This window comes from Pseudorasbora parva, chromosome 20, assembly GCF_024679245.1.
Source record: "Pseudorasbora parva isolate DD20220531a chromosome 20, ASM2467924v1, whole genome shotgun sequence".
Taxonomy (NCBI): Eukaryota; Metazoa; Chordata; class Actinopteri; order Cypriniformes; family Gobionidae; genus Pseudorasbora; species Pseudorasbora parva.
This window is the reverse complement of record NC_090191.1, coordinates 43169774-43182352: the sequence shown is the minus strand read 5'-3', so window position 1 is coordinate 43182352 and position 12579 is coordinate 43169774. Positions and strand designations below refer to the sequence as shown.

Below are 12579 nucleotides of genomic sequence, written 5' to 3'. Positions count from 1 at the left end.
TTGTTACAGTGTACTATGATGGCTTTTTGGTTCATTTTGCCCACCATAGAAGAAAAATCAAACGGGTTTGACACGAGTGAGGGTGAGTAAATGTGATGACCAAATTACTTTAATGGTTAAAAGAGATGTGTGTGTGTGTGTGTGTGTGTGTATTAACATCACTCTAAATGAATTATCACACTATTTCTGTCTCGAGTGTTAATTTAAGGTCCATCGGCCCGTCTCATCTGCACTCATCGGACTTCCTCTTTCCCTGAAGAGTGACTCATTAGGGCTTCTCGTTCTACACGATTAATTGATTTTCACAGCTGTCTTTTACATTAGTGTCCGTCTGACGCGTTTGACCTTTCCTCATCTCGTTAATTAAATCAGACACGACTCTCCCATCCTCAATCTGATCTCTCACTAATGAATCATCAAGCCATGCTATTTAAAAATACATATCGTAACAAACAGAGTAAACTGAATAAAAGTTTTGCTACACTTTATTTTAAGGTGTCCATGTTAGAGTGTAATTATATATTTAGGCACTGAGTAATATTAATTATCAACATGTACTTAATATAGGGTTAGGGTTTGGTTGAAGGTTAGTTGGATGTAATTATGTACAATTTACTGTTTTACTATGGTAAGTACATGTAACAAGGACACTGTAAAATAATGGTTTAAAAAAAAAAGGTTCTCTGAATGTTATGAGCAAACGTTCTTCCAGTAACGTTAATAGAGCGTTCGTTCAACGTTATCTAGCCTTTAATAATGTTCCCAGAACGTTCTGTCAAGGTTCCCTCAGCGTTATGAGCAAACGTTCCTCCTGTAACGTTAATAGAGCGTTCGTTCAACGTTATCTGGCCTTTAATAATGTTCTCAGAACGTTCTGTCAAGGTTCCCTCAACGTTATGAGCAAACGTTCTTCCTGTAACGTTAATAGAGCATTCGTTCAACGTTATCTGGCCTTTAATAATGTTCTCAGAACGTTCTGTCAAGGTTCCCTCAACGTTATGAGCAAACGTTCTTCCAGTAACGTTAATAGAGCGTTCGTTCAACGTTATCTGGCCTTTAATAATGTTCTCAGAACGTTCTGTCAAGGTTCCCTCAGCGTTATGAGCAAACGTTCTTCCTGTAACGTTAATAGAGCGTTCGTTCAACATTATCTGGTCTTTAATAATGTTCTCAGAACGTTCTGTCAAGGTTCCCTCAACGTTATGAGCAAACGTTCTTCCAGTAACGTTAATAGAGCGTTCGTTCAACGTTATCTGGCCTTTAATAATGTTCTCAGAACGTTCTGTCAAGGTTCCCTCAACGTTATGAGCAAACGTTCTTCCAGTAACGTTAATAGAGCATTCATTCAATGTTATCTGGCCTTTAATAATGTTCTCAGAACTGTTTTGTCAAGGTTCCCTCAGCGTTATGAGCAAACGTTCTTCCTGTAACGTTAATAGAGCGTTCGTTCAACATTATCTGGTCTTTAATAATGTTCTCAGAACGTTCTGTCAAGGTTCCCTCAACGTTATGAGCAAACGTTCTTCCAGTAACGTTAATAGAGCATTCATTCAATGTTATCTGGCCTTTAATAATGTTCTCAGAACGTTCTGTCAAGGTTCTCTCAACGTTATGAGCAAACGTTCTTCCAGTAACGTTAATAGAGCGTTCGTTCAACGTTCTCTGGCCTTTAACATTGAAGCTGTTGTCCCAAAATAGACCCCCAAATACAAAAACAATGTATGCAATATATTTTTCCCAAAAGGATTTGAGCAGATGATGAAAAATGTTGGTAAAAAGTGCAAATGTAACTGATTTTGAATCACTTCTTGTAAGTAAAACAAAATATAAAGTGCTTTAGATGGTTTTACAAAACACCAGTCGCAGGGAAGCATGTTTACTAAGTCTAATAATGAGAAGATCTGATATTTGTGCAAAAACGTGTTTGAGATTTTCTCTTTGAAGATCTGTGGAATAATTTAAAGGCGGATCTGTTTACAAAAGAACTCAATCACTCGTCTCTCTGATCTAGTGAGCATCCGTCTGGATGTGTCTCACTTGCCTTTTAAGCCAACTTGAATATAAAACAGACTCTTTTTCCTTTCGGTCCTGGTGTTATACTAAAAGATTTATCAGTAGGGTTGGGAATCGTAAGAAATTGTCCGGTTCCGGTTTCATTAAAAAATGATGATTAAACAACTAATAAAAAAATAGTGGTACAGGAAAAAATGCACAATACTACTAGGTTTGGTATCATCTGAATTTTAACGATTATGATGTTGCGTATCGATTTCAAATTCAAATTCCAATAAGGTTAAAAACTTAGATATCATTAACATATACACTGAACAAAACTATAAATGCAACCCTTTTTGTTTTTTCCCTCCATTATTCATGAGCTGAAATATTGTTAACAAATCTGTCTAAATCGGTGTTAGTGAGCACTTCTCTTTTGCCGAGATAATCCATCCACCTCACAGGTGTGGCATTTCCAGATGCTGGTTAGACATGATTATTGGACAGGTGTGCCTTAGGCTGACCATAATAAAAGGCTACTCTGAAATGCAAACTGTCCTCCAAAAAACGACTCTGTAGGGCATTTTTCAACTTTAGTAAACGCTCCTATTGGTCGAATTTCAAGAATTAAAATAATGTCTATAGAGGCGCAACTTTAGTAAACGCTTCTATTGGTTGTATTTCATTAATTAAAATATTGTCGATAGGGGCACAACTTTAGTAAACGCTCCTATTGGTCGCATTTTAAGAATTAAAATATTGTCGATAGGGGCACAACTTTAGTAAACGCTCCTATGGGTCGCATTTCATGAGTTAAAATATTGTCAATAGGAGCACAACTTTAGTAAACGCTCCTATGGGTCGTATTTCATGAGTTAAAATATTGTCGATAGGGGCACAACTTTAGTAAACGCTCCTATGGGTCGTATTTCATGAGTTAAAATATTGTCGATAGGGGCACAACTTTAGTAAACGCTCCTATGGGTCGTATTTCATGAGTTAAAATATTGTCGATAGGGGCACAACTTTAGTAAACGCTCCTATGGGTCGTATTTCATGAGTTAAAATATTGTCGATAGGGGCACAACTTTAGTAATCGCTCCTATGGGTCGTATTGCAAGAGTTAAAATATTGTCGATAGGAACACAACTTTAGTAAACGCTCCTATGGGTCGTATTTCATGAGTTAAAATATTGTCGATAGGAGCACAACTTTAGTAATCGCTCCTATGGGTCGTATTTCATGAGTTAAAATATTGTCGATAGGAGCACAACTTTAGTAATCGCTCCTATGGGTCGTATTGCAAGAGTTAAAATATTGTCGATAGGAACACAACTTTAGTAAACGCTCCTATGGGTCGTATTTCATGAGGTAAAATATTGTCGATAGGGGCACAACTTTAGTAAACGCTCCTATGGGTCGTATTTCATGAGTTAAAATATTGTCGATAGGAGCACAACTTTAGTAAACGCTCCTATGGGTCGTATTTCATGAGTTAAAATATTGTCGATAGGGGCGCAACTTTAGTAAACGCTCCTATGGGTCGCATTTCATGAGTTAAAATATTGTCAATAGGAGCACAACTTTAGTAAACGCTCCTATGAGTCGTATTTCATGAGTTAAAATATTGTCGATAGGGGCACAACTTTAGTAAACGCTCCTATGGGTCGTATTTCATGAGTTAAAATATTGTCGATAGGAGCACAACTTTAGTAATCGCTCCTATGGGTCGTATTTCAAGAGTTAAAATATTGTCGATAGGAACACAACTTTAGTAAACGCTCCTATGGGTCGTATTTCATGAGGTAAAATATTGTCGATAGGGGCACAACTTTAGTAAACGCTCCTATGGGTCGTATTTCATGAGTTAAAATATTGTCGATAGGGGCGCAACTTTAGTAAACGCTCCTATTGGTCGCATTTTAAGAATTAAAATATTGTCGATAGGGGCACAACTTTAGTAAACGCTCCTATGGGTCGTATTTCATGAGTTAAAATATTGTCGATAGGAGCACAACTTTAGAAAACGCTCCTATTGGTCGCATTTTAAGAATTAAAATATTGTCGATAGGGGCACAACTTTAGTAAACGCTCCTATTGGTCGCATTTTAAGAATTAAAATATTGTCGATAGGGGCACAACTTTAGTAAACGCTCCTATGGGTCGCATTTCATGAGTTAAAATATTGTCGATAGGGGCACAACTTTAGTAAACGCTCCTATGGGTCGTATTTCATGAGTTAAAATATTGTCGATAGGAGCACAACTTTAGAAAACGCTTCTATTGGTTGTATTTCATTAATTAAAATATTGTCGATAGGGGCACAACTTTAGTAAACGCTCCTATTGGTCGCATTTTAAGAATTAAAATATTGTCGATAGGGGCACAACTTTAGTAAACGCTCCTATGGGTCGCATTTCATGAGTTAAAATATTGTCGATAGGGGCACAACTTTAGTAAACGCTCCTATGGGTCGTATTTCATGAGTTAAAATATTGTCGATAGGAGCACAACTTTAGTAATCGCTCCTATGGGTCGTATTTCAAGAGTTAAAATATTGTCGATAGGAACACAACTTTAGTAAACGCTCCTATGGGTCGTATTTCATGAGGTAAAATATTGTCGATAGGGGCACAACTTTAGTAAACGCTCCTATGGGTCGTATTTCATGAGTTAAAATATTGTCGATAGGGGCGCAACTTTAGTAAACGCTCCTATGGGTCGTATTTCATTAGTTAAAATATTGTCGATAGGGGCGCAACTTTAGTAAACGCTCCTATTGGTCGCATTTTAAGAATTAAAATATTGTCGATAGGGGCACAACTTTAGTAAACGCTCCTATGGGTCGTATTTCATGAGTTAAAATATTGTCGATAGGAGCACAACTTTAGAAAACGCTCCTATTGGTCGCATTTTAAGAATTAAAATATTGTCGATAGGGGCACAACTTTAGTAAACGCTCCTATTGGTCGCATTTTAAGAATTAAAATATTGTCGATAGGGGCACAACTTTAGTAAACGCTCCTATGGGTCGCATTTCATGAGTTAAAATATTGTCGATAGGGGCACAACTTTAGTAAACGCTCCTATGGGTCGTATTTCAAGAGTTAAAATATTGTCGATAGGGGCACAACTTTAGTAAACGCTCCTATGGGTCGTATTTCATGAGTTAAAATATTGTCGATAGGAGCACAACTTTAGTAAACGCTCCTATGGGTCGTATTTCATGAGTTAAAATATTGTCGATAGGAGCACAACTTTAGTAATCGCTCCTATGGGTCGTATTTCATGAGTTAAAATATTGTCGATAGGAACACAACTTTAGTAAACGCTCCTATGGGTCGTATTTCATGAGTTAAAATATTGTCGATAGGAGCACAACTTTAGTAAACGCTCCTATTGGTCGCATTTTAAGAATTAAAATATTGTCGATAGGAGCACAACTTTAGTAAACGCTCCTATGGGTCGTATTTCATGAGTTAAAATATTGTCGATAGGAGCAAAACTTTAGTAAACGCTCCTATGGGTCGTATTTCATGAGTTAAAATATTGTCGATAGGAGCACAACTTTAGTAATCGCTCCTATGGGTCGTATTTCATGAGTTAAAATATTGTCGATAGGAACACAACTTTAGTAAACGCTCCTATGGGTCGTATTTCATGAGGTAAAATATTGTCGATAGGGGCACAACTTTAGTAAACGCTCCTATGGGTCGTATTTCATGAGTTAAAATATTGTCGATAGGGGCGCAACTTTAGTAAACGCTCCTATGGGTCGTATTTCATGAGTTAAAATATTGTCCATAGGGGCACAACTTTAGTAAACGCTCCTATGGGTCGTATTTCAAGAATTAAAATATTGTCAATGGGGCGCAACTTTAGTAAACGCTTCTATTGGTTTTATTTCAAGGAAGTGACAAACGACCTATATAGCCGTATTGGTTGGAGGACATGTTGCTAAAATGTGCAGTTTTATCACACAGCAAAATGCCACAGACGTCGCAAGTACATCCAGTTTTGCAGTACATCCAACCGGCCTCTCAACCGCAGACCACGTCGCATTAATCACCGAAATAAACGTAATACATAATACAGGAACCGTTTCTTATCGAATCACCGGTTCTGGGAATTTTGGAACCTTTTCTAAAATGGAATCTACATTATATAAAAATGTTTTGTCTTTATAATCATCATCAAAATATATGAACTTACTCCGCCTTCTTGTTATCTGATGTCATCAGTCTCCTCCCTTCCATCTATTCTGTTATGACACGCCCACTTTTCCACGATCCAATCATTCTCTGACTTTTTTGTTTGTCGTTTTATGGTTGATATTCCCACAGAAATACATCAGATTACAAGCGTGAAGTGTTTCATGCTGACTTTAAACCACTAAGTGTGTGTTGTGTAGGTATTTCTGACGGAATAATAATTGGGGTTTTGATTTGCTTCAGATGTGTGTGTGTGTGTGTTTGTGTGTGTGTGTGTAAATGTGTTTGTGTTTACGGATGTGGCAGGGGAGGCGTGGTTTTGCGGGATCGGCAGGGGGAGAGAGGAGGCGGAGCCGAGCGGGGCGTAAGTAGGTTAAGTGCAAATGACTAACACCTGTCTCTGATTGCAGTAGTTGGCGTGGAGAGACGGCTTATAAGCCACAGCAGAGAGAGACGCGGGAGAGAGAGTTTGGACTGGGACTCGGAGCGCAGCCTGTCTGGAGAGTGATAGCAGTGCAGAGTGTTGAAACCTGTGTGTGAAGTTTAATGAGTTGATGTGCCCTCGAGCACGTGTTTTGTTTGAAAGTAAAAGAGTAATAAAAGTGACGAGTCCCAGTAACGCCGACCCCGCCTTCTTCCTTACATCCTTGACCCGAACCACACTGGTGCCGAAACCCGGGAGGAAGAAGTGTGCACGCCGCCATGGAAACTCCATCCCGCCACCCACTTGCGGACCTAGTGCAATCGCTCGCGGGCCTCCACCAGGAGACCCATCAAGATCTGCGGGCCGTCAGGGAGGAGCAGCAAAAAAGATTTGAGGCGCTCCTCCAGGCCCAGCATGAGGACCGCGAGCTGTTCCGGAGCTGGATGGACCGGGAGGTTCAGGCCAGTCCCAAACCCACCAGCGACTCAGCCGCCACCATCGCGCTCTCGAAGATGGGACCGATGGACGACCCGGAGGCGTTCATCGACCTCTTCGAGAGGTCCGCCGCCGCTCGGGACTGGCCCAAGGAGGACTGGCCAATGCGGCTCCTGCCCCTGCTATCGGGAGAGGCGCAGGTAGCCGCCCACCAACTGCCAGTCAAGAACCTCCTGGTCTACGACGACCTCAAGCGCGCCATCCTGCAGCGGGTCGGCCGGACACCGGAACAGCACCGCCAGCGGTTCCGGACACTGGCGCTCGAAGAGTCCGGCCGGCCCTTCATCTTCGCGCACCAGCTCCGGGACTCGTGCCGCAAGTGGCTGATGGCCGGAGAATGCGACGCCGAGGGGATCATCGATCGCGTGGTGCTGGAGCAGTTCGTCGCGCGGCTTCCGAGGAAGACCGCGCAGTGGGTCCAGTGCCACCGCCCGGCGTCGCTGGACCAGGCCATCCAGTTGGCGGAAGACCAGATGGTGGCGTGCCACGGGGTCGGCGAGCCCTTGCCAGCGGCTTCTCTCTCTCTCTCTTCTCTCTCTCTCTCTCCTCCTAACCCCGCCCCGTCTCTCTCTAAACCTGTCCCCGCTCCCAGGTCCAGAGCTGGAGTGCCGCCCCGGCCGGCGCCGAGGTGGAGAACGGGGCCCGCGGCCGAGACAGCGGCGACTCCCCGGCCGGCGGCCCGGGGAGGAGGGAGCCTAGATCCCTTCCCGGGATCCTTATCTCCGTCCCTCTCTCCACGCCAAGGGCTGGACCCACTTCCAGCCACTAGGGCGGCGGGGAGGCCTGGGCCGGCTTGTTGGCGCTGTGGGGACCCGGGACACTTTATTGATCGGTGTCCGATGATGGATGTGGGGACGCTGGTCCGGGTCCCCGACGCGCCACAAGCCGCCCCCGATCAAGCTGGCCTGTACCAGATACCCGTGAGTATCAAGGGGGGTACCTATCAGGCTTTGGTGGATTCGGGGTGTAACCAAACCTCCATCCATCAAAGCCTGATTTCACCTAGGGCATTGGATAACAGCCGCATGGTTAAGGTGAGGTGTGTGCACGGGGAAGTGGTGGACTATCCGTTGGTGCCCGTGGATATCCAATTTAGGGGTCAAACGCATAGTGTTGAGGTTGCAGTTAACCCGCGCCTCCGGCATCCCATAATTCTGGGGACGAATTGGCCAGCGTTTAATAAATTATTAGGGCACTTATGTGTGGATGCCTCTTGGGGGAAGAACGGAGGTGGGAGGATAGCGGTTGCGCAGGCGGGTGAGGTGGATTCGGGACCGCCGGGGGCAGTTCCAGGGGAACCGAGCGCAATGGGTCCGCCCATCTTCTCAGAGCGCGATGACTTTCCCTTGGAACAGTCCCGGGACGAGACGCTCAAAAATGCCTTTGCTCAGGTCCGCTCCATCGACGGCCACCGCGTCCACCCTGAACAACCGCTCTCCTATCCGTACTTCTCAGTAATAAATAACCGCTTGTATCGGGTGGTCCAAGACACCCAGTCAAAGCAAGATACAACGCAATTGTTAATACCAAAAAGCCGCCGGGAAATGCTTTTCCAGACGGCTCATTCTAATCCAATGGCGGGGCATTTAGGTCAAACGGCCACATTAAACCGTCTCATGACCCGATTCTTTTGGCCGGGCATTCACGAGAATGTACGCCGGTGGTGTGCGTCTTGTCGGGAATGTCAGTTGGTGAACCCACCGGCCACCCCAAAAGCACCGTTGTGCCCTCTCCCATTAATGCAGGCCCCCTTCGAAAGAATTGGTATGGACCTCATCGGGCCATTGGAACGGTCCGCACGGGGACATCGCTTTGCGTTGGTGCTCGTGGACTACGCAACGCGATATCCCGAAGCAGTTCCTCTCCGCACGATTTCGGCGAAAAGTGTGGCGAGCGCTCTGTTTTCATTAATCTCTCGGGTGGGAATCCCGAAAGAGATTCTCACCGATCAAGGCACGGCGTTTATGTCACGGACGATCCGCGAACTATACGAATTATTGGGCATTAAGGCGATCCGTACCAGCGTCTATCACCCACAGACAGATGGTCTGGTGGAACGTTTTAATCGCACGTTAAAAACCATGATTCGTAAGTTCGTTCACGAAGACGCCAAGAATTGGGATAAATGGCTTGAGCCTCTGTTGTTCGCTGTTCGCGAGGTCCCCCAAGCCTCCACGGGGTTTTCCCCCTTCGAGCTGCTCTATGGGCGCCAGCCGCGGGGGGTGCTGGACGTCCTTAGAGAAGCTTGGGAGGACGGGCCTTCAGCGAGTAAGAACGAAATTCAGTATGTCCTGGACCTAAGAGCAAAACTCCACACTTTGGGGCGGCTATCCATGGAGAATTTGCTCCAGGCTCAGGACAGACAGAAACAGCTCTACAACAGAGGTGCGAAGCTGCGACAATTTTCACAGGGAGATAAAGTGCTTGTATTGCTGCCCACGTCCAGCTCGAAATTGCTCGCAAAGTGGCAAGGACCCTTTGTGGTCACGCGGCGAGTCGGAGAACTCAACTATGAGGTGAGCCGGTCAGATAGGGACGGGGCACGTCAAATCTACCACCTCAACCTCTTAAAAAAATGGTCAGAGGCGGAGTCAGTGATGCTAGCGACGGTAGTGGGCGGGGAGGAGGATCTCGGGCCGGAGGCGGTCCAAAAGCCTCATTCTCTCGCTCTGGCCTCGGGGGGGGATCACCTCTCACCCTCGCAGCTCACTGACGTGAAACAGCTACAGGCCGAGTTTGCCGACGTGTTCTCGCCCCTACCGGGGCGGACTGACCTCATCCAACACCACGTTGAGACGGAGCCGGGCGTGGTGGTTCGCAGTCGGCCATATAGACTACCGGAACATAAAAAGAAGGTAGTGCAGGACGAATTAGAGGCGATGCTGGACATGGGGGTAATAGAAGAATCTAACAGTGATTGGGCGAGCCCGATAGTTTTGGTGCCCAAAACGGACGGCTCCGTGCGATTCTGTGTAGATTATCGGAAAGTCAACGCGGTGTCAAAATTCGATGCGTATCCAATGCCAAGGGTGGACGAATTGCTTGATCGGCTAGGGACCGCTCGCTTTTATTCGACGCTGGACTTAACGAAGGGATATTGGCAGATCCCCTTGTCTCCAATGTCTAAAGAAAAGACCGCTTTTACCACGCCGTTCGGATTGCACCAATTTGTCACGCTTCCGTTCGGGTTGTTCGGGGCCCCCGCAACCTTCCAGCGACTGATGGACAGGATTCTCCGGCCGCACGCTGCATATGCCGCTGCCTATCTAGATGACATTATCATCTACAGTACGGACTGGCAGCGCCATATGCAGCATCTGCGTGCTGTACTGAAGTCGCTGAGGAGGGCGGGGCTAACCGCCAACCCAAAGAAGTGTGCGATTGGGCGGGTAGAAGTAAAGTATCTGGGCTTCCACTTGGGTCATGGGCAGGTGCGTCCCCAAATTGATAAGACAGCGGCAGTTGCGACTTCTCCGAGACCCAAGACCAAAAAGGAGGTTAGACAGTTCCTGGGGCTAGCGGGATATTATAGACGGTTTGTGCCTAATTATTCGGACCTCGCTAGCCCGCTGACTGATCTAACTAAAAAAGAGGTACCAGATACGGTTCAGTGGACGGAGCGGTGCCAGCAGGCTTTTACCCAGATAAAGGCTGCTCTGTGTGGTGGTCCGCTCTTACAGGCTCCTAATTTTTCTCTCCCTTTTATTCTGCAGACCGACGCGTCGGACAGGGGGTTGGGCGCCGTCCTGTCCCAGGAGGTGGAGGGTGAGGAACGGCCGGTGCTGTACATCAGCCGTAAGCTCTCTAAGAGGGAGGCGGTGTACAGCACCATAGAGAAAGAATGTTTAGCCATCAGGTGGGCCGTCCTCACCCTTCGCTACTACCTCCTGGGGCGGGAGTTCACCCTCTGTTCGGACCACGCCCCTCTGCAGTGGCTCCACCGCATGAAGGATACCAACGCGCGGATCACCCGGTGGTATCTAGCTTTACAGCCATTTAAATTCAAGGTGGTCCACAGGCCGGGTGCTCAGATGGCTGTGGCTGACTTCCTCTCCCGGAGGGGGGGGGGGAGGCTGCAGGCCGGATGGCTCCCCGGCCTGAGTCGGGCGGTGGGGGTATGTGGCAGGGGAGGCGTGGTTTTGCGGGATCGGCAGGGGGAGAGAGGAGGCGGAGCCGAGCGGGGCGTAAGTGGGTTAAGTGCAAATGACTAACACCTGTCTCTGATTGCAGTAGTTGGCGTGGAGAGACGGCTTATAAGCCACAGCAGAGAGAGACGAGGGAGAGAGAGTTTGGACTGGGACTCGGAGCGCAGCCTGTCTGGAGAGTGATAGCAGTGCAGAGTGTTGAAACCTGTGTGTGAAGTTTAATGAGTTGATGTGCCCTCGAGCACGTGTTTTGTTTGAAAGTAAAAGAGTAATAAAAGTGACGAGTCCCAGTAACGCCGACCCCGCCTTCTTCCTTACATCCTTGACCCGAACCACAACGGACAACAGATTCTGACAGAACGTCTCACGTCATTCGGCTCAAGACGCTGTGGTTCTCTCTCTTTGAAGGTCTGTGGAACAATATAAAGATCCTATTTACAAAACAGTGTTGTGTGTCTGTCACACCGGTTACTGCACTGCCAAAAACATCGCCTCCTACTTTTTTCCTGTACAAATATTCGTACTTTCCAAAGTCCCTCCAGCGGGAATTCTTCTCTATATCAGTGTCAGTGTTTCTGAACTCCTGAAACGCCTCCATTGTCATCTTGAGTTTTCCTCCAAGAACCGACACGTCACAATATTCCTCATTATAATAATTATTAGGCAGCATAACGATGTGGGGCCTGGTTGAGTTAGTCGTGTGTTGAAACTGCCGGTTACGGTAAGGGGCGGGGCATTTCCCAAACACCAATCACAACACACTACTCTAGCCGACCAATCAGAGCACAGTGTGCTTTTCAGAAGGCGGAGCTTCATAGAGACAGGAACTAAACAGAGTTACTGACAGACTGGAAAGAGAGGAGCCGCAACAATGGAGAATATGAGGAAATAATCAACATTACCTGCTCTAGAAGAGCCAGAACACACACAACAGCAAGAGTTTGAGAAAGGAAATAATCCCCTCTTTAATTTAAGAAAATACACTGTCAGTGAAACGTTTTTAATGTCGTTAGAAGTCTCTTTTTTATTAAAAATACAAAAATAATATTGTGAAATATTATTCAAATGTAGAATAACTGATTTCTATGTGAATATATTTTAAAATGTATGATATAAATGTGATTTATTTCTGTGATATAAAGCTGAGTTTTCAGCATCATGATCCTTCAGAAATCATCTGATATGAAACATTTATGATTATTTTAATAGTTGTGTAAAACATGTTTATCATGACTCTGATGATGATAGAAAGTTCAGAAGAGCAGCATTTATCTCAAACAGAAGCTTTTATGACATAATACCTTAAATC

General features: G+C 45.6%; 2 protein-coding genes across 13 annotated transcripts in view; one reads left to right on the top strand and one right to left on the bottom strand.

Annotated features, from left to right (window-relative positions):
- Positions 1–12579, bottom strand: part of pthlha (parathyroid hormone-like hormone a) — a 235193-nt gene that overhangs the window by 23891 nt on the left and 198723 nt on the right. The window lies entirely within an intron of this gene.
- LOC137048857 (uncharacterized) lies at positions 6670–11597 on the top strand. Its single transcript, XM_067427173.1, has 2 exons — positions 6670–8045; positions 10839–11597. Exons 1-2 carry the CDS (start codon positions 6909–6911, stop codon positions 11334–11336), a joined length of 1635 nt encoding a protein of 544 aa, XP_067283274.1. The 5' UTR covers positions 6670–6908; the 3' UTR covers positions 11337–11597.